This window comes from Dendrobates tinctorius, unplaced genomic scaffold (assembly GCF_039654945.1).
Source record: "Dendrobates tinctorius isolate UK_male_01 unplaced genomic scaffold, ASM3965494v1 ptg000107l, whole genome shotgun sequence".
In the NCBI taxonomy this organism is placed as follows: domain Eukaryota; kingdom Metazoa; phylum Chordata; class Amphibia; order Anura; family Dendrobatidae; genus Dendrobates; species Dendrobates tinctorius.
Genome location: NW_027361775.1, coordinates 14326026 through 14350984, shown reverse-complemented (window position 1 = coordinate 14350984; position 24959 = coordinate 14326026). Strand labels below are relative to the sequence as shown.

The 24959-nt window shown below is 36.9% G+C and overlaps 1 protein-coding gene across 3 annotated transcripts in view; it reads right to left on the bottom strand.

Moving 5' to 3' along the window:
• The window catches only part of CSMD1 (CUB and Sushi multiple domains 1), a 2734739-nt gene that overhangs the window by 39316 nt on the left and 2670464 nt on the right, over positions 1-24959 (bottom strand). For 2 of the 3 annotated variants that reach the window (XM_073589180.1, XM_073589181.1), the window contains exons 64-68: positions 15221-15400; positions 11600-11644; positions 10719-10880; positions 8960-9072; positions 8200-8287 (exon numbers count right to left, since the gene is read on the bottom strand). In XM_073589180.1, the coding sequence (XP_073445281.1) occupies positions 8200-8287; positions 8960-9072; positions 10719-10880; positions 11600-11644; positions 15221-15400 (588 nt within the window). Of the gene's footprint in view, positions 1-8199; positions 8288-8959; positions 9073-10718; positions 10881-11599; positions 11645-15220; positions 15401-24154; positions 24447-24959 lie in introns of those variants that run through there. The other variant, XM_073589182.1, reaches the window with a different exon arrangement.

Here is a 24959-nt window from a genome sequence, read left to right as displayed (position 1 = left end):
ATTGATGGTGTAATTGCTAGAGGTAACATCATCCTGCAATGACACATGCAGGTGATGTGCCATATATACTATAACAACCATATAACTTGCTTCATTTCTTTCCTACAACTATGCCTGCCAAAAGTAAAAGAAGCCAATTGTGATCTGCATATGGAAGTAATTCTGCCAGTATTACTGGTGCCAGCTGTCTCTAGTGGCTCACACATTTTTAGCCAACGGTCCTTTTTTATTTCTTTCACACTACGTTGTCCATTGCCATTGTCACTTTTTCATATCATGCATTTTAGGTAGCACCATAATAAACTTTTCATCCCCAATTGTTAAACACTTGCAAAAAAAGCACATAGCAAAGAAGGACCAAACAAGAAATTCTAGGTATGTAAATAGGTACACATACAGGACTCTAAATTTGGCAGCATGCCACAGAATAGGTGGGGTGTGTATAGTTGTCAAAATAGACTAATAAAACAGGTGTACAAACATAGATATGCACAGGTAAATATCTACAGTTTGTTTGTGTAGTTATTAATAAAATTCAACTCCGTTCTCAAAAAGGTAATAATATATTATGCTTCTCCTCCTGATTTGCTGCTATATACAAGTTGATGTGATAGATGCAAGGTATTACATGGGAGCCTGCATCATGGAAACTGTGGTCATATGAGCCATGAAATCTTTTTCAATGTGTAAAATAGTCTCATGTAATTATTTGGCAAGTTTTGTAAATCAAATTGTTAATTGTTTGAATTTACTAAAACCAGCAAATTTCATAAAATTCTATATGATTTTGATTCACTTCAAATCAATTTTTTTATTCCTTCTAGTCCTACTATTTATGTATTTTTTTACATGACTTAGCCATTCTTAATCATCTAGGTTTTGTCTTCTGTGTATTTTTGCACATTAAGAAAAATATTCCTAGCATGAAATTATTTGCCTTATTTTTGTCTTTTTGCACTCTGATGTTCTGCTGGTTGCTAGATAATGTGATGTATTGATATTTACAGCATCCTAAAAATTTCACTCTATTAGTAGAAGTACCATCCTTCCATTTTTGTGCTTTTCTCATAAAATAAAAGATAAAAGATCTGAAAAACAACTTTGAAGTCTCAAGCCTTGGTTTGAGGATTGAGGATTTCAAATAAAAATCTTATGAAATAATATATATATATATATGTCCCTTTACGCAACATTAGCTAGATTACATGTATGATGTATGATTTACAATGCATTGCTTCTGATATGTCATATTAGTATATTGGTTGTCTCCCCTTTTTCCTATAATGGTATGTCTGACCTAGTTGCTTGTGAATCAGCCCTCCTTTTTTATTATTATTTACTATCAGTAAGATTCCTCTCTCCCATTGTCTCCGCATCTTTACTCAAGGAGTTTTTTTTTTTTTTCCTTGTTTCTTATCCAACGCTGTGGTTTGTGACTCCCTCCCTCACTCCCTCCCTGCTTCACTCAGGCGTGCCCTGTTGCTGGAAGACATGCTAGGCGCCAGCCGTCCCCACCGCAGTGTCACTTCCTGCTGGAGCAGTGGGGGTGGAGGCATGGTCTCTCTTCCACAGCGCAGATGCAGCCAATTTGGCTGTGATTGGTTCCCCACATCCATGTGACCTTGGACAACCAGGTATTTGACTGGGCAATGTCATCAGTTAAGCCACGCCCCCTAAGGAAGCGGTTTTACTGCGAAATCATAGAATCATAGAATCATAGAATCGTAGAGTTGGAAGGGACCTCCTGGGCCATCTGGTCCAACCCCCTGCTCAAAGCAGGATTCGCTAAATCATCCCAGTCAGATGTCTGTCCAGCCTCTGTTTGAAGACTTCCATTGAAGGAGAACTCACCACTTCTCGTGGCAGCCTGTTCCACTCATTGATCACTCTAACTGTCAAAAAGTTTTTTCTAATATCTAATCTGTGTCTCTTCCCATTCAGTTTCATCCCATTGCTTCTAGTCTTTCCTTGTGCAAATGAGAATAAAGTTGATCCTTCTACAATGTGACAGCCCTTTAGATATTTGTAGACAGCTATTAAGTCTCCTCTCAGTCTTCTCTTTTGCAAACTAAACATTCCCAAATCCTGCAACCTTTCCTCATAAGACAGGGTTTGCAGACCGGTCACCATTCTGGTCGCTCTTTTCTGAACTTGCTCCAGTTTGTTGATGTCTTTTTTAAAATGTGGTGCCCAAAACTGGACACAATATTCCAGATGAGGTCTGACCAAAGAGGAGTAGAGGGAAATAATGACTTCACGTGATCTAGACTGTATGCTTCTGTTAATACATCCTAGAATTGCATTTGCCTTTTTTGCTGCTGCATCACACTGTTGACTCATATTCAGTCTGTGATCTATTAGTATACCCAAGTCTTTTTCACATGTGCTGTCACTTAGCCCTATTCCTCCCATTCTATATATGCTTTTTTCATTTTTATTGCCCAGATGTAGTACTTTGCATTTCTCCCTGTTAAAAACCATTCCGTTAGTTGCTGCCCACTTCTCCAGTTTATTTAAATCTTTTTGAATCCTCTCTCTCTCTTCTCTAGTATTAGCTATCCCTCCTAGCTTTGTGTCATCAGCAAATTTAATCAGTTTACCCTCAATTCCTTCATCTAAATCGTTGATAAAGATGTTGAACAATACAGGGCCCAGGACAGAGCCCTGTGGTACCCCACTTGAGACATTCTTCCAACTGGATGTGCAGCCATTTACGACCACTCTTTGGGTCCGATCACTAAGCCAGTTATGAATCCACCTAACAGTTGCCTTGTCCATTCCATACTTAGTCATTTTTTCAATAAGGATTGTATGAGAGACTTTGTCAAATGCTTTGCTGAAGTCAAGATATACTATATCTACAGCATTTCCTTGATCCACCCAATCAGTGATACCGTCATAGAAGGAAATTAAGTTAGTCTGACATGACTTATTAGTTAGAAACCCATGCTGACTCTGTTTAATCACTTCATTCTTATCCAGGTATTGACATACATGTTGTTTAATAATTTGTTCAAAGATCTTTCCTGGTATAGAAGTCAGACTCACCGGCCTATAGTTGCCTGGGTCCACCTTCTTCCCCTTTTTGAAGATAGGAACAACATTTGCTCTTCTCCAGTCTTCTGGCACTTCTCCTGTTCTCCAAGAATTTTCAAAGATTATGGAGAGGGGTTCAAAAATTTCTTCTGCTATCTCCTTCAGTACTCTGGGGTGTAATTCATCTGGACCTGGAGACTTGAATTCATTTAGGTTAGCTAAGTGTTTCCTCACTATCTTTCTGTTTATAGATATCCTGGATTCTTCTATTCCCTTAATAGGACAGTGAATAACAGTTGATGTTGCATTTCCTTTCTGAGAGAAAACAGATGCAAAATAGGAATTTAAAAGTTCAGCCTTCTCAACATCCTGTCTTACCATTTCATCATTTTCATCCTGTAAAAATCCTATAGCATCTTTGACTTTTCTTTTACTTTTGACATATCCCCAAAATCCTTTATTATTGCTTTTGACATCTCTTGCAAGCCTCAGTTCATTTTCAGCTTTAGCTAATCTGATTTGTGCCCTGCAGGTTCTGCAGACAGCATTATATTCTTCTTTAGATATGCCTCCCTCTTTCCATTTTATAAACATTTTTTTCTTCCTTTTTAGCATGTGCTTAAGTTCTGTGTTCATCCATCCTGGTTTCCTTAAATGCTTCCTATTCTTCCCTCTTTTCGGAATTGTTAACAACTGTGCTTTGAGAATTTCATTTTTCAAGATTTCCCATCCTTCCTGGACATTTTTGTCTTTAAGGATATCCAGCCATTGGATCCCTCCAATTCTCTTTCTGAATCCCTTAAAATCTGCCTTTCTGAAATCTAACCTTGACGTCTGAGTCTTCACAGGTCTTCCACCTCTAGTAATCCAAAATTCTAAAATAGCATGGTCGCTACCTCCTAGGGTCCCAGCCACTTTTACCTCCTCAACCATTTCCTCCCTGTTTATAAGGATTAGATCCAAGGTAGCAGTTCCCCTTGTTTTCTCCCTTACCTTTTGGAAGATAAAGTTGTCAGCAAGAGAGGATAAGAATTTCCTTGACCTGTTAGTTTTGCCTGAGAGAGATTCCCAACAAATGTCTGGATAGTTGAAATCTCCCATGACAACTATGTCATATTTTTTGGAGAACTTGGCCATCTGATGCATAAAGAGTTCATCTATATATTTGGCTTGCACAGGCGGCCTGTAGTAAATGCCTACAATGGTGTCCTTTCCATTGTTCTGTCCTTGTATTCTTACCCAAACAGTTTCCACAGAACTCCCAGTCTCTGAAGCTTCAATCTCTGTGCAGATATACGCGTTTCGAACATACAATGCGACACCCCCTCCTCGTTTATCAAGTCTGTTTCTTGCAAATAAGTTGTATCCTTCTAGTCTTGTATTCCAATCATGTGTATTGTCCCACCAAGTTTCAGTGATTCCAATTACATCATATTTCTGTTCCTGTGTTAGTAGTTCCAATTCTCCTTGTTTGTTGCCCATGCGCATTGGGGTTTCTCCTGGATGTCAGCATTCCCTTGTGACTGTTTAATGGGTATGTTATGATTTTATAACCTTTCAACCGGGCAGATGTGCAATATTGTCTCTCTTTTGACTGATCCTCTTACATTATTGGGAGTGTTATAGCACTCCTTTCATTACCACTGTTATCATGTATTAGAGTGACTTTTTGTTCTCTGCACACATGTGTTTTGCCCTGGTTTTAGTGTACAATGCCAGCTATTCTATTTACCCATTGTAGTCATTAGTCATTGCTGCACAGGATTTTTGTTTGCATCTGGCTATCTCTTGACACTTGTCTGTTTACTATACATTCTTAATCCTTTTATTCATTGTCCTGTTCCCCATTGTTGCCTCAATAAAGTTTTTCACTTTGTTTGTAGCTCTGGACTCATTGTCCCTTTTTTTTCTCTCTTAGTTTTTTGAGTAGTCCTACTATCTACATTTCTGGGGTCTAATGTGCACTGGCACAGCATGAATTAACTATTATGTATTTTAAGGGTATTTTCTTTGCTGAAATAATATATTGTATTTGTACTCTTTTAGGCATTACATAAAATAGATAAAAATTGAGAGTCCTGAGCAGTTAGCTATTATCTACTGGCGACTCTCAATTTTCATCTTTTGCATTTATAGAAACATACTAGAAATTGAGTGGCAATATATTTGTATTTAGTTAATTTAGAAAGTATATGGAAGTGAGTATGTGTTGTTTTTCTTATAATTGTATAATGAATTTAGAGACAAAAACCTTAAAATATAATGAAGATTCTGTTTTTGGTCCATTAGATTTTGGACACTTTATTCCAGCATTCACCTTCTGTGCTGCTAAAACAAAGGCATAGTCTCTTTTTTCTTGGATAATGATGTCTCTATAGAGAATAGAGAGAATCAGAACCAATTAAATGATAACAGCTAAGCTAAAATTAGAGGTGTCTTTTGTTTGTGACACACTAATAGAAGCCACACAGATATGCCGTAATCGAGGGCATCAGTTTAATGACAAAATAACCAAGATAATAAAATATGAGTACTAGAATGTCATAGATTAGTAATAAATATTAGAATATACTCAGCAACTAAGTTGATAAAGGGGCCATGATTATTATTTTGTTTTTTTTCTGCATCAAGACAACATGATATATTTAGTAGTGAAATACAACTACTATTCTTAGAAGGAAAGACTGTGATTTCCCGCTAGAGTTGTAACAACATTGTTCTGTTGCTAATTAGCTCCTGTATGTACATTAAAGGATACACTGGCGGAATATATTCCAGCAGTTGTTCTTTTTCTTCTCTAGCATATTAGTAAGCCTTTTTTAGTAGGAATAAGATATTTTTAGCCATTCGATGATATAAATGAAAATGACAGGGAAAATTCATTCAAAATTTAGGGAGTTTGTGTCAGTTATCCTGTTCTGAATATTACATTATCTTTTACTGATCCAAAACTGTGCATACCTGGGACTAGCATACATATTTTGTTATGAGTTTTATTTTTTAAGAACATAATTTTTTGATACTTTTGAATGTAAGTTTCATGGTACCAGGGTAATGGAAATTTCAATGCATAGTAAATCTTCAATCCTTAAAAGAATTCTTAATGATATTTTGGTAGGAAATAACTTAATTTTTTAGGAATGAAGGGCTGATTCATTGATTCACATAGTTCTTGGAGGTGGAGTAAAAATTCCAAAAGTTGCTACTTTTTTGTGCAATTCTGAGTTGTACAAAAATATTTTTGACATTTCAAACAGTTTAATGCCAGATTTCTGGTTCAAACTGATTAAATGTACCTAAGGGCTCTAAGAGTTAGAGATTTGCTGTGATACAGTGCACAAAAAAGAGTTAAGTAAGATATTTGCATTGCCCTGGAAATGCAGTAACGATTTTAGCATGAATTTAGGATGGTGAAAATTTGTCTTAGCTCGCAGCAAAGAAATAGAGAAATGAAGAGAACGTTCTAAATCACTGGACAAATGCTCCAGACAGTAATAATTTAAAAAACTGTAGTATTGAGTAAAATGAGAATATTAGTTTGTGAATAATGTAGATATTGAAATGATTGGAATATGGAGAGACAGATGATATGCCAGCAGCATCAGAGTCAATGTGTTTGATTGGTGATATGTTACAGTTTATATCTATCCTGCGGAATTTGAATTACAATTACATTCTTTCTTCTTTCTAAATGCTAGAAAGCAGATGCAAGCCAGTGCAACAGTTATTCAAGAAAAATATCTGAAATCAGTGTCAAAGTGTGTGCTTGCTTGTCATAAGTGACTGTACTGATTTATTGTATTGCATTTCCTTTGCATTTGTTTAGTGAAAGGGGGAAATAGTTGATTTTCTTATAAATACAAATGAAAAATCTCCCAAGTCCAGACATTTAACTGTGACAGCTTATCTCACAAACTGTTCTTGTCACAAACTCTTTTTTTGCACACCTGTTTTACTAGTCAAATTTTGTATCCCTACATGTCATACTATTATAGTGTCTGTTGCAGTTGCTGGCTTTTTGGACATTTTTAATTATGCCACTTTTAGAAAGGGGGACACATTTTGCAAGAGATATGAAAGCACAATCACCACCATGGGCACCAGCCATCTTTGCAGTAGTTTTTCTAATTTCAGGCCTCAATTGGTCTTCCTGGCCCATAGCAAGCATAGTAATGAGGAGAAAACGAAAGGCATTATGAAATATATAGAACATCGTTTGGCTCAGCCACAGCAGAATGTTATCTCTAACAGCGACACTGTTAATTTAAGTCAGTGCTCTACACAGCATGATCTGTCTGATCACAACTAGGGATGAGCGAGTATACTCGTTAGGATTCGGTGCTCGATGAGTAATGTGGTACTCGTGGTACTCGAATCCAGGTGAGAATTTCACTACTCACCTCACAATATTTGGCACAACCCGCACAGTCCCTGCACAGCCCAGCACAGTACCTGCACAGCCCAGCACAGTCCTGCACAGGCCAGCACAGACCCGCACAGCCCGGCACAGTCTTCGCACAGTCCCCGCCCAGCCCAGCATACACACACAGTCCATTACTCGCATTTCCCGTAGACTTACATTGGACTCGCTACTCGTTACGAGTACCTGAGTATTAGGAGGTATTCGTAATGAGTACAGCAAGTCCGAATACTTCACTACTCGCTCATCCCTAAAAACAATTGACTAAAGGGGATAATTTTTGGACTGTATTTTTCCATTTAAAAAATATGAGTGGTCTGTCAATGCTCTGTGTTATTAATGTACTTTTACTTACTACTGAGTTACCATCCTTTTCAATTTAGAGGTCACTTTGAAATTTCTAAGGTTTTGTGTGCATTTTCCTAATTGAAAGGACCCAGTACAATCCTAGGAAGCCATAAAATATTATAAATATCTTTTCAAGGCAATTAGAGTACGTGTGATGAGTACTGAACCTGAAAATTTTTTATTTCAAAATATTCAATCATGTGCATCCTGCATCCTGTGCAAAGGTCTTTGTGGTTCATTCATGTTATAATAATTATTTTGACCACATTTTCCTTGAATTTACTCAAAATCAAGCAAATTATCAAATTTTTGTAGTATGGTCTTGTGGGCGAGTTGAGTAGAACCTTTAGGTTGAAGTTGATCCATGGACATTTAAACAAGAAAAAAATTCTTACTTTGTCTTTGAAATATAAACTTTCCAAAATTTTTTGATTGTATATCGCCTTGGTAGTTAAAAGCACTCTTTTCTCTTCCAGATGATACCTATAAAACAGTAAATTATATTACTTGTAGCTTGGAAAGTTCAGAATAATGAAACTCTATGTACTGATAGGAAACTTAATTACTTTGACTATTTGATATAAAAACTAGGAAAGACTGAGACTGTTAGTTTATCTGTTTATCTGTGCAGTAGTTCCAAACATATGAGTCACTGAGTACCCAGCAGCTCAATTTAAAACAGGTAAAATATCTCTTTAGTCAACCAATATTCTGTAACTGGATGGATTGGTAATATTATTTTGAAAATGTGAAAATAATTGCAACTTAGTGTAGGTGTGGGAGTTTTAAGCCACTTTATTTTTAAAGACTCCCTATTTTGCACGAACACAATATTATATTAGTATTAATGTTTCTTTTAACTTTGATGTACTAGATGTTGTTTACATAGTGGTTGTCATAGGTTTTTTTTGCGCTTTCTTAAATATAAAAAATGATGTGAACTTTTTCCTGACTACATTTCCCACATTTTGATGTAAATCGCTGATAAAGAAAAATTACACTTTTTTATACTTTTGATGCATATTTGATGTACTTCTACAACTGCATTATTTTCTAGGTGATCATATAGTATGTGTGTAAGTGTAAACAAAGATGATAGTTTTCTTTATAACTCATATAAATAAACAATACTTGCATCTGTAGTTGAATACTTACATAACCATCCATTGCCCAGTTATCATTTTGAAACTTTCTTATTAAAACATCTGAAGGACCTTTAATTTGGAAAACTTTCAAAAGTAAGTGAGCTTCTTCTTTTTTATACACACCTGAAGATAATATAACAGGGAAGTGAACTAATATATTGAAAGCATTCTTTTATACTTTCTTACAATATATCTAGCTGTCCCTATATATTAATGCATAAGAGACAGGAAAATGTTTCCGTGGACTAGCTACTTAAAAAATGTATTGGACACTATATATTATAGCATTACCATAACATACAGTATATGCATGCTAGTTTAGTGTTTCCCCATGGGAGAAAAAGGATGCCCAAAAATATTAGATTGTTGCAAAAATCTGATAAACAGTATCTACATATTTAGAGGTCCTACGGCTCCTGTATTATAGACAAAACTCAATGATAAAGGTAAAGGGGTTGTCTAGTTAAAACAAATTATCACCCCCAACTCGTCTGATTGTGTTCAACATTCAAAACTTTCAGGCAAATCTTGAAAACCCATATATTCAAGAAAACTTACAGCATGCAATGAACCTGCTGATTCAGCATCCTAATCTACTGTCCCTTTCCCCTGTAGAATGTTAGTCCGAGTGAGCCAGATCCTCTCCTCCTCCTCTGTACCAATCTGTCAATGTTATTTAGATCATTGTAATTTTATATTTATAATTTGTATGTAAAGCCTTTTCACATGTACAGCACCATGGAATCAAATAAACAATTATAATAATAAAAATAATTACCTATCCACAAAATAAGTGATAACTTGCTGATTGATGAGAGGCCCACCTTTGGCTGATAGGAGAATTTTTATCCCCAAATGAGAACTTTAAACCCCACAAAAAAATTCTGTGGCATTCTCTATGGGGCAATTGGAATAATATGAGTGCAGTGCTTGGTAGATTGATAAAGAATAAATGGAATACCAGTCAAGTCTGTGCACTGTTACTCCATTTTAAAGGAGATTAAAGATCCCCATTCTGACAATTGGTGCTGGTCCAAGATCATCTATCCACTGGCTAAGTGACAGCTTCTTTTCATTGGCAACCCCTTTAAGTTTATTATGATAGCAAATAGTATTGTACTCTAGTAGGCCAATCAAGAAACATGAATAATGGAAAAGCATAGGAATTAGTGAAGTTTAATTTGAAACCTGTGGACCCCAATGCAGGATCTTTAGCAATGCCCCATTTTTCAAGGGTTTTTCATAGTATAGATCTTCTCATTTGTGCCAACTAAATCTTTAGCCCATCTCATCCTAGGCTCCAGGGTCCAGGTGTGACTGCAACCACAATAGTTATGCTCATGGTTGTATGGGGGTGCCTTGGAGTTGCTGATTTTTAAAACTCATTGAAAACAATTCGAAGAGTGTGTCCAAGCACATGCAGAGGTTGAGGTTATGACTGCAACCTTTGCACAAGTTACGATCATGCCCTTAGTTGTATGCCAGAATTTTTGGTTACATTTAAAACTCAATGAAAATAGTTCAAAGAGTGTGTTAAAACATGTTTACCAAATGCTTGAATACCCTTCTTTGAACAAAATTAGTAACTAGAAAGTCTATCAATACTTTTTTTTGACAATGTTTCTCTTTAGAGTTGGAAAGTGTTGTCGGTACATAAAATAAGTTTGGCAACTGAAAAACATTTTAAATATTTAATTTGACATTTTTTCAATTATCATTTCTTAGGTTTATAAAACACCTATAATAGTGCTCCTTATATTTTAACTTACCTGATAACTTTAATTCACTATTGTTAGTATCTAAAAATGTTCCATTCACTTTACTGCTTGTGTTATTGAACCAGTCAACAGTTAATGTTGCCGAATGTTGCTTTCCAAGATACTCATAAAACCCTTTCCATATGGAATTCACAGAAAAAACATCAGCAGGAACTGAAAATAAATACACAATATTTGGTCACCTGACCTTTTTTCAGAACTAGTCAATGCAGTGTTATATTTGCAACTTGAATTAATGCACACTGCTGAACGTGATAAAAACCTATTAAGTGATTATTAATTATTTTTGTCAAAATTTAAGAGGACCCATTATTTAATTTAATAGCATTAATAGATAATGTATAAAGTGTAACTTCACTTTTATTAAAAGTGTAATTATTATTTTATCTTTCTTGATGCATTTGTAGTGTAGCTTTACCTTTTTACAGACAGAATGTAATAATAAAAGTCTGACTGCCTATATCTAACACCTATTTTAAAAGTGACACTATGACAAAATACACTATAAACTTTTTTTTTTGCTTGGAAAGGCATGAAATATAACTATGACAGCATCATTCACCCCATTAAAGAAGATAACAGTAAGCGCATGAGAGACATTAAGCGAATTGCAACCTTTCATAATTTCTGAAAGGTTTCATGTCTAGTGCCTAATAAAAATAATTACTTACAATGGACAGTTTGAAGCAATTTCAGTGAATGCAATGGAATTCATGTTCAGTTTAAGGATAACTTTATTTTAAATTAATTAATGTTTAAGAATACATACATGACTCATTTATTTCTTTATTGGTCTGTCTATCTATCATCTATTTAATATTACATAATTTGTGTTCCATTCCAATAAAAATATATAGTATTTTTTAACAAACCTGGCATTTTTATGATAGTTGAATTTAATTCCCTGAATCCTTTACCTGCAAAATACAAATATATAAGCATAGTGAATAAAATAATCAAATGAAACCCATTTAGTGTATGTTAACTACTTCATGACCACCAAGAGGCTTAGAACATCCAGGTGGTACCCATTCTCTTCTGCAGTGATGTTTTAAAATGGCATTGCAATAATAGAGCTGCAGCACACATTGTGAAGACACAGCTAGCTGATTTACAGAGTAGGCAGACATGATTTGCTCTCAAATGCTGCATGCATGCTGAGTTGAACAAGTGCTGTGTATACAGTTTAGGAAGCATTGATCATACCTTCTCCTCTGGACCGAGAGATCATTTGATCATTGTGTGTCTAGAAGGAGAAGAAGTAACTAGGTCCTAGGAAACCTAGACAGCTCTGCTCTGCAGAGGAGAGAATGATTTTCTCCTGTAACTGTGGCTAAAATATCAGCTCCAGTTGCAGTGGAAATTGATGATAATATAAATGTAATAATGTTTTCATAGAACCCAAAATGTATTAGAAGACATTATTGAGGGCACAGTGGACAAAATAAAACAAAAAGAAATTCAAAACCATGATCAAAAAATAATAAATAAAACAAAACAATAAAAAGACACCGCCCGTAAAAATTGCTGTTTCTAGTCCTGTTACCATTAAAAAATATGTCCAATACATAGAAAAAATTTCTATGGAAAGGGGACCACAGTTTAAAAATGTTTATAGTGAAATAGTCAGAGTGAGACAGATATATGGAGCGCCAGGCTGACAGGTCTCAGGGCGCTGGTAATAGTAATCTGATGCTGCTCCTGTCTGGTGCCTCTAGAGAGGATATAAACATGGGAAGCCGGGTAACCTGATCGCAGGGGAGCGCAATGGAAAGGGAGAAGCTTGAAAGGTTTTCTTCTTTATTAAGTTCCACTACGTGTTTCAATGGATAACCTCCGTCTTCATCAGGTGGCAAGTACAGGAAGTGGGGGAAAGGGACCATAAAAAGGGCTGACAGCCAATCACAATTGAGGTGTAATCATTAGGGACACTTGAGTAGGAGGCATAATTAAAATAAAAGGAGGAAAAGAGCAATTACACGGGCATAATATAAAACACAATGACAACAATAAATTGAAGGGAAATATATAAGACAGTATATGAAAATACTGAATAAAATATTCTATTAAAATATACTAAAAAAGGGGTATAGTTAAATGACTTTTTCAATAATAAGATACAGGTGCTAAAGTGCCAAGTTTAAAAATCCAGTAGCTCTCTCTTCTTATTAAAGCCGCATAACGGTCAGGGGTCTCTGCTGGTATCTGATCAATTATAGTGATTTTTAAAGCACTTAAGTCTTTGTTATGTGCTACAAGGAAATGTTTTGACAAACTATGCATTAGATATCCATTACGGATATTCTGGCGGTGTTTGTTCATCCTCGCATGCATAGTCTGTATTGTTCTCCCAACATATTGCCGCCCGCAACCGCATTCAATCAGGTATACAACATAATAGGACTGACAGTTCACATGGCTGACTGGCTGTCAGCCCTTTTTATGCTCCCTTTCCCCCACTTCCTGTACTTGCCACCTGATGAAGACGGAGGTTATCCGTTGAAACGTGTAGTGGAATTTAATAAAGAAGAAAACCTTTCAAGCTTCTCCCTTTCCTTTGCGCTCCCCTGCGATCGGCTTACCCTGCTTCCCAAAAATGTCTATAGTCGCCTATTGTGGAAAAACCCAAGTGGACATGTATTTAGTTTTTTCTTTATATTTTCTCCCTATATCAGCAATAAAAGGGACTATATAAAGTACAAAAATATAAAGTCCCATGCAAAAAAGATAAAAATATTTTAATGTCTGAAACTGAAAGATTTTTAAAGTCTTTTAAAGTGTATGTTTGATAAAACACAAAAATGTGCCTTGTTGAGAATTGAGAAAAATGGTTTAGACATGAGCCCTTATTTGCAGTTTGAAAAGTACATGAAGCACAGACAGACATCACTATGCCTAGTACATAATTTAATCAATGACAAAGTATAGCAAAAAAAAAATCCTCATTATTCTTTCAAGTCAGAGGAGAAACAATTTTAGTGAACCCTCCACAATTTTAGTGAACCCTCCATCATAAAACAATTCTCATGTAATTATTTTTTAGCCACTGAGGCTGATTTCAAACAAAAATTGCATGATGTCTCTCTATTTTCTCTGCACAATCATTTAGTATTGCATGGAAATAACTGTTTTCTTGAAAAACCAAGTGGAAATCATGATTGGCCATGCTGTCTCACAGATGAAAGAGCAAAATTAAGGAATTATGCAAGTAAACAGTGATAAGACAGCAATGCGCATGGAAATTGTGTTTGTAAGCTGCAGCATGATCACTGTGTGTGAATGCAGACTTAATGTTATTTGGCTTAATACGTATTTCAATACATACTGTATATGATCCTTCTTGGGCATTGTGATGGATCTCACAGGGGAAAGGGGTTTTGACTTTGCTCATCTTGGGGGAGGGGAGAGAAAGACCTAGCAGGGACCGTCTCTGTGGCACCTCAACTTGCCGCAGGTGAGTCAGGGAACTGCACCGAGATCAAATAGTCACCGGAAAGGCTTCCCTTATAGGCATGAGTTATTGAGGCGCTCACAGTGATGGGGATATATATCACCAGTCCAGGCTGGGGATAGATATAAACCTCCTGGCTGTCACTGCCAGAGTTCCTCACTAACACAGTACAGTATTCTGCCACCAGTTCCTTGTTCGAAACAAGCCCCGTCCGACAACAGGCTTATATCAGGTCAGAAACTTACCTTTTGTGGACCAGACAAATGACTTTAAACATTGAGCATTTAGAAATTCATTGCAAAGTTAACAGCTACACAGAGATAATGTATAAGCAGGAGAGGAGAGCTGGCTGATAGAAACACAGCTAAGCTCCACACAAAAAAGGAAAAATGATTTTTTTTAGCATTTCTGCCTTCCAGATTTCTATATACACAGAGCCAAGCAAGCAATATAGACAGTATAGAAAGGGCTTCCTCCACCTTTAGCACTACAAATAATGTGTTCACCAGGTGCCAAGGTGAAGAGGAGCTGCTGGCATCTCAGCACTACCATTCAGATGGGAGGCTAAACTTTCCACGCAACTGAACCGGGCATACTACTGTACAATCAGCAATGAAAAATGTATTTAAACATTGAAATGCAGTCAAAGAGTTTGTATGAAATTTTATAGAGTGTACTGTGTGAAATAATTAAAAATAAATACATAGAACAAAATTGAAAAACAAACATTTGTCACAGATGTAAAAATGATTACTGCAGAAAAACTTAATACAATTTAAAATTAATTTTAGTGATCCTCCATGGTTGCGAATTAAAAAATGTGAAAAATAGACACTTATAATTTCATTTTTTCTTTTTCATTTTCTCTTTTATATAAAGCATAGAAAAATTGCAGAAAAATGATGCCCTTTGTATCATGAAGAAAACAGGCAATTATTATTTGAACATTAGAACAAAGAAAAATGTTACAGTTCTTAAAAATGTACATATATATAAATATAAAGTATATATATATTTTTTTCTAGTGAAGGACTGGACTTACTTTTACAAATAGGAGGTTTTCCTGTCCACTTCATGTCACTTTTACATGTTCTGTGCTCAGAGCCACCAGATAGAAAATACCCAGGCTGACAAATATATATTAAGGTATATCCCAGTGTAGGTAGATCTATTGCTTTCACATCAGCATGGATGGGTGTTTCTGGTTGTCGACATGCATGCGCTGAGAATAGATAAAACTTGTTAATATCATATATTGTATTATAAAGACTTTACATGTTTTAAATATAATATGTTGTTATACATCATTGCAATATATTATAAGTGGTGCCTGGTTCAAGATCTTCTGCTGGTGCCACTTATTAGTGTACAATCATAAGCTTTACAAATAACCACTGACTAAATATAATTACTATGTTATGCAATGGTGACAACAGCACATTTATTTATTGCAGCATTAAGTGATATAGAAAGTAACAATTCCCAACACAAAGCAGTTTTCTTACACTGTTAATCTTAAAAGGAACCTGTCACCAGGCTTAGTCGATATAAGATACGGCCACTGCCTTTCAGGGCTTATTTACAGCATTCTATAATGCTGCATATAAGCCTTTGATCCGACCTGCAAGATAAGAAAAATAAGTTTTATTATACTCACCTGGGGGGTGGTCCGGTGCGGTCCGGTCCGATTGGTGTCGCAGGACCGGGTCCTGCACCTCCTATCTTCTTGCGATGCCGCCCTCCCGCTTGCTTGATCGCTACCTGGCATTGCGCTCCTGCGCAGACATACTTATCTGCCCTGTTGAGGGTAGACCAAAGTACTGCCGTGCTCAGGCGCAGGGAAAGGTCAGAGAGCCAGCGCCTGCTCACTGCAGTATTTTACTCTGCCCTCAACAGTATAATATAACTTATTTTTCTTATCTCGCAGGTCAGATTGGGGGCTAATGTACAGCATTATAGAATGCTGTAGATGAACCCTGAAAGGCAGTGGCTGCATCTTATATCGACCAAAACTGCTGACAGGTTTACTTTAATCTCAAAATAATTCCAACAAACAACAAATAACAGCCCACATAAAGTGCTTTTTTTTAAAAAAAAAAAGCATTGCAATGTACCCGTAAAGCTATTACTAAGAGTTAGGTTCAGGCATTTAGTTGTACACCTTCAGAAATGGGAGCTGATGCTCCCAGATTGAACATACTGGTCCCAAGAGCTAGCCATTATTACTCCTATTACTAAATTATTTTAAGTTCTGAATTGGAAATAAAATTTGTTTGAGTATCATGCATAAATAAAGAACTGGAAAAAAATGACAAAAGTAGCCAATCACTGTTTTCAGTTAAAAAAGTTTTTTAATAAAAATAAAAAGCTCGATTTAGATATATTTGCTACAGTAGGCAACACTTATACTTAGGGCAGGTGCACACAATCGTTTTCTCTCCATCTGGTAAATTACTTTGATCAGACTCTGGTCAGAGATTGATCAGAGTGGCAGCAGTTTCTCTCTGAGATAGAGATTAAAAAAGAGTTTCTCCACCCTCTATCTTCTGTCAGTTTGTGAAAATGGGATTGTACTTGTACTTTTATCACTGAATAAATCTGCATATGAAAAACAAAATCGCAACATGCACTCGTTTTTTTCCATAAACCAGATGACATTAACCTATTCAAGAAAAAAATCGGATGCTATGAGGAGTCATAGTATAGCACAAGATTTTTATAGATGCAATGCAATCCTATAACATAGGAAACTCTAAATGATCTTGCAAATGATTAATAGCTGCTGCAAAAAAAAAACAGATTATATATGGCTTGCACGTGGATGACAAGTGAAAAAAATTCATCAATTTGTCTGGATGAAACGCTGAATGATTTTATATACATTCATGTGATCCTGTCTTTCTACTGTAAATAAACCAACCAGGCAGTTTGGTAGTATTGCTACTGCGTCAGGCTGTATTTGTTGGATGAGCCTCATCATGTCATTACTATCACATGCATTATTTGCACCTTGTGCAAATAGTGGCTTAATTTATAGGAAATCATTTTCTTATGACACTTCAATCCAAATTTATCTGTTAATATATATGCTTGACATTACATTTTTTTTTGGTAATCATCTTTGTAACATATACATATTTATCCTTTGCATACAATGTTTTCCATAGTCATTGGTGCCTTTCTACCATTGGGGTTTCCCTGCTGGCTCACCCTTCAATAAATCATTGTGTTTGTTCTGATGGCTATTTATATTCATACCCCTTGAACTACTCCACATTTTTTCATGTTACACCCATAAACTGAAATGTATTATATTGGGATTTAATGTGATGTACCAAAAAATAACACATATTTGTGAAGTGTTAAGTAAATTATGCATGGTTTTCTAAATATTTTACAAATATTAATCTAAATATGGCTAATATGTATTCAACCCTCCTAAGTCAATACTTTGTAAGATCACCTTTCACTGCAATTACTGCTGCATGCCTGTTGGGGTATGTTGTCTCTTATCAGCTTTGCACATATAGAGGCTAACAATTTTACTGATTCTTCTTTGCAAACTAGCTCTAGCTCAGTGACATTGGATGGAGAGCATCTGTGAACAGCAATTTTTAAATCTTGCCACAGATTCTCAATGGAATTTTTGTCTGAACTGTGACTGAGTCGTTGAAACACATGAATATGCTTGATATGAACAATTCCATTGTTGCTCTGTCAGTATCGTTAGAGTTGTTGTCCAGCTGAAAGGTGAACCTATGCCCCAGTCTCAAATTTTTTTGCAGACTCTAACAAGTTTTCTTCCAGGAATGCCCTGTTTTTAGCTCCATCCATCTTCCCATCAACTCTGACCAACTTCCATGTACCTACTAAAGAAAAGCATACCCACAGCATGATTCTGCCACCACACTGGCGGTGGAAATAATGGGTCCAGGTTGATTTGCAGTGCTAGTTTTCCACCACCCATATCGTTTTGCATAGATCCCAAAAAGTTCTACTTTGGTCTCATTTGACCAAAGCATTTTCTTCCTCATGCTAATTGTGCCCTCATAATGGCTTTTTGCAAACTGCAAACAAGGTTTCTTATGGCTTGGATTTAAAAATGGCTTTGTTTCTGACAATCTCCCATAATAGCCAGATTTTTGAAGTATGACTAATAGATATCTTTGTAGATAAATTCTCCCACCTGAACTATGGTTCTTTGCTAGTGATGAGCAAACATGCTCAGTGATACTTCGATAAGACTCAAGTATCTGGGTGCTCAGATATGCTTGGCACTCATTAAGCATTTTTCTGGTGCTCAGATTGAATGTTTGAATCTTAGGCCCGCATTTTGGCACCAGTTACACAGCCAATAAACATAATAAACATGCGGGGATTGCCTGACAGTCACTGTAATGCCATAGCCATTTTGGTAGTGGCATTAATGAGATTGGCAGGCCGCATTACCTCATCAGAGGTTATGAAAGGACTGGTGCTGCCACGCTTTGAACACTGACACTTTTGCAGAGCTCAGGACCAGTTCTTATTGGAGGGAGAGAGTAGTTATCCAGGCCTGTGTACACAGTTTTAGGAAATGTTAAAATTTTAAAAAAGTGCTTGTTCTGCTACAGATTGTAAAAAAATTTGTTTCAAAAATTGACTATAGTCATCCTTACAGTTTAACGTGGTTTTATATTGTAAAAAACGCTTGGCCTGATACAGTTCACAAAATGTTTTTGTTGAAAGAATTGACTATTGTCATCTATACAAAAATACCAAGAAGGAAGACCTTTGTGCATAGACTATATATAAAAAATAATTTTTGTTTAGCATACATACTTGTAGTGTTAAAAATATCTATAAATACATTAAAAAACATCTTGCATTCATCTTGTATTTCTGAAATTTCTGATTGGGTCACTTTAGTAATTACCATACATACATGTTAACCATTGTGTATATACTATTATCCTCGTATACCAACTAATTTTTTTCTGTGGTTCCTACTGCTTTTTTAATGTATTCATAGATATTTTTAACACTCTGTATGCTAACTGAAAATATTTTTATATATAGTCGTTGTTCAAACTTCTTCCTTCTTGGTGTAGCTATATTTCTATGCTTTATGAATTTCTCCTTTTTTGGCTAAATGTTTAGGTGTATATTGTCATACAGACAGTTTAACGTGCTTTACATAAAATTTTGTTCCAAAAATTGAGTATTGGCATTCATACAGTTAACATGCTTTGTATAAAATTATGGTAGCTTAAAATTTTTTAAAACTGGATAGTCTGCTACAAGTGACAACAGTTTTTGTTCCAAAAATTGACTATTGTAATCCATACAATTTAACGTGCTTTGTATGAAATTATGGTGGCTTCACATTTTTAAAAACCATTTGGCCTGCTATAGGTGAAAAAAATAGTTTCAATTAATCAAGGAAACTTGGTTCCCAGAGGCCTAGCAAGTGGAAACTGCTTGATACGTGTGGCAATCGATGGGGAAGTGGAAGTTCTGATGATGGTGCACGTAGGTGGTGAAGATGTGGGGCAGGTGCGACTGTGGCTGTTGAAGAAACACACACACACTCATACACAGCACACAGTTTCCTGTACCACTTTTGCAGGTAGGCATGGAACACCACTTCAGAAGCCAGTGGTTGGTTAGATAGCAGATAATGCTTTCATCATGTTTGCCAGCACCACCCAGTCTTCCACATGGTTCAGTCTCACCACCCAAGATTCTGGATCACTTAATCCTCTCACCCTGATCCTCCTTCTTCCCACCATCTTGAGTCCCAAGAGACCAATGATCCCAAACTAGGAAACTCCGAGGGGCTCTTTACATCATCATTTCTTGTTTGTGACCTCTCTCCCTGCATGTTCCAAAAAGGATAGGAGGACATGCTGATTAGTGATGCACAAAACTTAGAGCAGCCATGATGACAAGAATATGATGGTGGGCGCAGCAAATTTTGACTAAGGAGGTAGATGATGAGATACAGTTATTTTGCCAATAAGTCAGAATGTTGTTGAGTCACCAAGTCATGAGGACTAGGGCTGCAGCGGAGGAAGACAAGGTGGTGGATGACAAAGTCACTTACCCACCCTGGAAAGCTGGCATGCAGAGCGAGGCCAGCAGCACTGAGGGGGAGGAATTGGAAGCATTGAAAAAGGCAGGAAAAGGCAGTGGAATGACCAGATGGAGAAGGTGTGCAGCTGTTACACAGAGCACCTACACTTGTGAATTTCTCCATCAAAGAGTTAGGTGTTCCCCAGTCTGGGACTATTTTAGAGAGAGCCATTTGCAACCTGTGCCATGCCAACATCATCAAGGACTTGGCGACTAAGATACTAAACACCACCGGCATGATAAGGCACATGTCATCTAAACATGTGATTCGGAGGGCCAAACGCATAGGTCCACAATTGGTGCCAGCAGGTGACACCATTGTCTCTTGCACTGTTCTAGGTTGCTCACAATCCCCATGTCCATGACACTAGTGCCGATGCCTCCTGCCCTGCCTGTGTCCTTGCACATTCTTAGGCACCTTCATCAGGCACATCCAAATCCTTGAATTATCAATGAAATTTTGGTACTGTCACTTTAAATATGATTCTGATTTTATGCATGCCATAAACCCTATATCTGTCAAGATCCATTTTTGGATCTGTGGCAGGCTTGGTGTTTCATATTAAAACTTTTTTCCTTTCAGACCATCGGGGTTAATGTCAGTTTTTCCCACAGTGGCCCCTAGTGTAATTAATTGCTGCTGAGTTTGCTGTTGCAGGTGGTGACCACTCCCACCATCTTTTAAAAGGTCACCTGAAGCATCAGCGGACTGTTGGTGATACAAGTCCTTGTGGATACCAACCGTGCAGGAGACTGAAGCTTCCTGGGTGCAGTGGTGCTTTAGCTATTGCATTTATCTGGTGACTTTATCCTGCTGTGTGGAGCTTTGCAGCAGAAAGCTAAGTGCTGTATTCTTGTTACCTTGTCCCATCTGTGTCTGTCTCCCTTCCCTTTTGTTTCTTAGCAGTAGTGGCTAGGCTAACGTCCTAAACCAGCCAGTGCACTAACGAGGGCATTTCAATGGGAAAGTTTAGAGACGAGGTATATTGACATCGGCAGGGACAAGGACCTGCATAGGGTGTTAGGTTAGACCAGGGACAGGCTCAGGTTGAGCTTAGGTGGTGACCGTCCCTGGTTCCCTATTGTCACGTCCTCCCTCTCCCTGGTTCCATCAATATTATGTTGCTGAATTTTTTGGTGACTAACCTATCGCTGGGTCATGTCACTCTGGGCCAGTCACTCCGTGATATTATCATATAGTAACATACACTAAATTTTTGTGGGTATTTCAATATTTTCCATTCTCAAACTTTAGCAATTGATATTTTAACATAGGTTATGCTTATTCCATGTTACACGCAGTATATTTTGAGTAATTTGACAAGGGAACATTGGAGGGGTATGTTCTTTCCAAGGCCAAGAAGAGTTACACAAATGATGAGATTGCCAAATATGATGGCAAGCGGGAACTGCGTGACATGAAAGAGACAAAACTCCCCAGGGACAAAAGACTTGTGCTGGCATCATGCTCCAATCATCATGAAAATAAGAAGCCCTTGATTTTGCAGTTTTAAGTCAATTCTCAGAATGAAATAGAGTGTAGAGGAGCCTATGTAAACCTGCTGTCCAAAATCTCCAATCACAGCCTGGATCAGTTCCAGGATAAGACACCTTACACCATCATATTTGGTCCCAACAATTGTGGCGAGGTTACAAGGCGCACTTTATCTTCCATCACAAAAATTCCAAGACTGGAGAGTATGAAGAGAAGCACACAAAGAAGCCAGATGCTGACCTAAAGTCCTTCTTGATAGATAAGAAGTCACCTCTTTACACCTTAGTTTTGAATCCAGACAACTCTTTTGAAATCCTGGTGGACAAAAATGTTGTAAACAGAGGCAACCTACTCAATTATATGAATTCCCCCCATAAACCCACCGAGTGAGATTGACGATCCCGATGACCGGAAACCTGAAGATTGGGATGAGAGTCCAATGTATATATACTTGATCAGACTCCAGCGTGGGCATTTTTTTCAGACATACATAGAGAATGCACTATTACTTGTTATTGTACAGGCTTAGCTACCACTAGGTGTTTACATTTTAAGGATTTAAATTTGTTATTTTGGCTCATGCAAATTGACAATGTACCTGCATTATATTTTTACATCTAACTTGCTTATAGTATGTTTGGATTTTCATGTATTTTAATATACTTAATAAAAATTGCATTTTATTATATTTTGGGAAGTGTTTCATCACTCTAAAAGAACTGAGGTGTCTGTCATTTCTGTTTTTTGTTTTCTTAGGGTATATTTTATAAGAGTGTTTTTCACATCACTTTGATCCCTATTGGGCTCTCCTTATATTTGACCATTAAATAGTATATGAACAGCTCCATGGTTCCTTGACTTAAAATCAGAAAGTGAGTACAGGAGTAGTGTAGTGTGGAATTTCACAAAAGGATGGGGCAGAGTGCTAAGCACAGAACAGAATCAGACACCACTTATTAGCAGACACAATAACTGCTTATCCTCCTTCTAATTCACTGTTAGTGACTGCCAGTGGCACTGTAATTTGTTTGCACTGTACATGCTAGTGGTAAGGGTAACACAATTACAGATGATGCTTTTTTCTGCTATGCTCTAAAGGCCCTGTCACACTAAGCGATATCACTAGCAATATCGCTATAACGTCTCTGATTTTGGGACGTTATAGCGATATTACTACGATATCGCTATGTCTGATACTTACCTCCGACCGGCTCCCCCGCTGATTATCGCTGATCGTGCGAGAACGTCCTGGACCGTTTCTCGTCGTCAGCTTCCTGCTGGGCTTCCTGTGGCGCCGACGAGCGACACGTGGACGCGGGCGGGAAGACATCAGGATCGCCTCGTCTGACAGGTAAGTAGTGACCCCTGACAGCTGCTATGTCGCTGGTGAGATCTGCCTGTGTGGCAGCTCACTAGTGACCACTTAGAGATGCACCAGCGGTCCTGACTGCGTCATATCGCTGGTCGGGATCGCTGGTGCATCGCTAAGTGTGACAGTACCTTTAGAACAGCAGAAAAATATCTGTATTTTGAGAATTGTTTAGAAAGTTACAGATGAATAGCAATGCCAGATCATCCTACAATCTACAGTGTATAACTTATGGTTAACTCACATATGTGTGCCAAAAAAATGCCATAAAAGGATATCTAAAGTGTTATTAACACATTTTATTCACAATAAAACTTCTAGAAATTGTTCATGATCCTGAAACTCCAATAAGTTAGCCACAAATGCATCAGAGATTTCTGCCTCAGGCTGCTGAACTAATGTCAAAGGTTGCATCATATGAATGGAAATAGAACTACATTACAATATTCAGACAGCTTATATGAATTGTAATGAATTGTATGGTGCCCTTCTGCAGTACAGAAAAATTGTGCAGCAATAAGACTTTTAGGAATTTCATTTTAAAATGTACTTATAAATCTACATGTAACTTACATGTATTATTTTGCAAGTAATAAATTGAAAAGCCAGAAATTAATTTTTTAAATTGAAAAGAAATTTGTGTAAAGTGGATGATGGATGAGATAATGCATGGACAGGTCATTTAAGTAATCATTTTTAACTTCTTAATCACCTAGAATGTAGATTTTCATTATAGGTAGTAGAAAAGTTTAAAGCTGCCTCTGGAGCAGAACACAGCAGTCTGTGAAATGACATCAAGAATTCACAAATAGAATCACTAATTGAAGGATCTTGAAGTTGACTTTAATTCGATATCCTCTTTAAAAGATGTATTTGTTTAAAGGGGACATGGGGATCTAAAAAAAAATGTTGCTGAGTTTTCATTCTTGCAAATTAATTTGATGAACTACAAAGAACAAAAATGAGCTTAAATACCTAATAAAAATGCTAAATAAATGTTTATTTGAACAAATAAAACTTTATTTGAGCTCTTAGCCCAAAGCAGAGGCTGCAAATCAATAACAGTCTGGATAGACCTTAATACATCATTAGCTCACATAAAATACATACAATAGCTTTGAAAAATAATATATAGTGCTACGCAATCAAGGCATGTTTCGTGATAGTCACTTCCTCACGAGGCGCCTGGGACTTCTCCTGTTCTCCAGGATTTTTCTAAGGTTCTCGCTAGTGGTTCTGCAATTTCCTCTGCTAACTCATTCAGTACCCCAGGATGTAATTCACCTGAACCTGGAGATTTAAATTCTTTTAAATTAGTTAAGTGTTCCCTCCTCTCTGTTTACAGATAAACAAAAACAAGACAAAAAGGCAGTCATAAAGTCCAAAAATATAGCAATTATCCAAATCTTTATTATCAATATGGTCAGTAAAAGGGGCAAACTGGGAGGAATAAAATGTGCAAGCCAAACCTGCATCTATGCAAAGGGCTGGAAAGACCACACTAAAGGTAAAAAAAATATTAGTGCACATAGGCTTAATTGTACCTATAATCTACCCATATTAGCTGAGGCAAATTCACATGTGCCATATAAAGATGCATCAATTGTATTAATATATATGCTTTCATTGTCTGTATTAATTGCACCAGTTTGAACTCATTTTCTGAATAAAAGACACCTATGCACACACTCAGCCAACCACACTCCATCCTCTCCACCATGGTCAAGACCAAAGAGCTGTCTGAGGACACCAAGGACAAAATTGTAGACCTGCAAAAGGCTGGCATGGATTACAGAACAATAG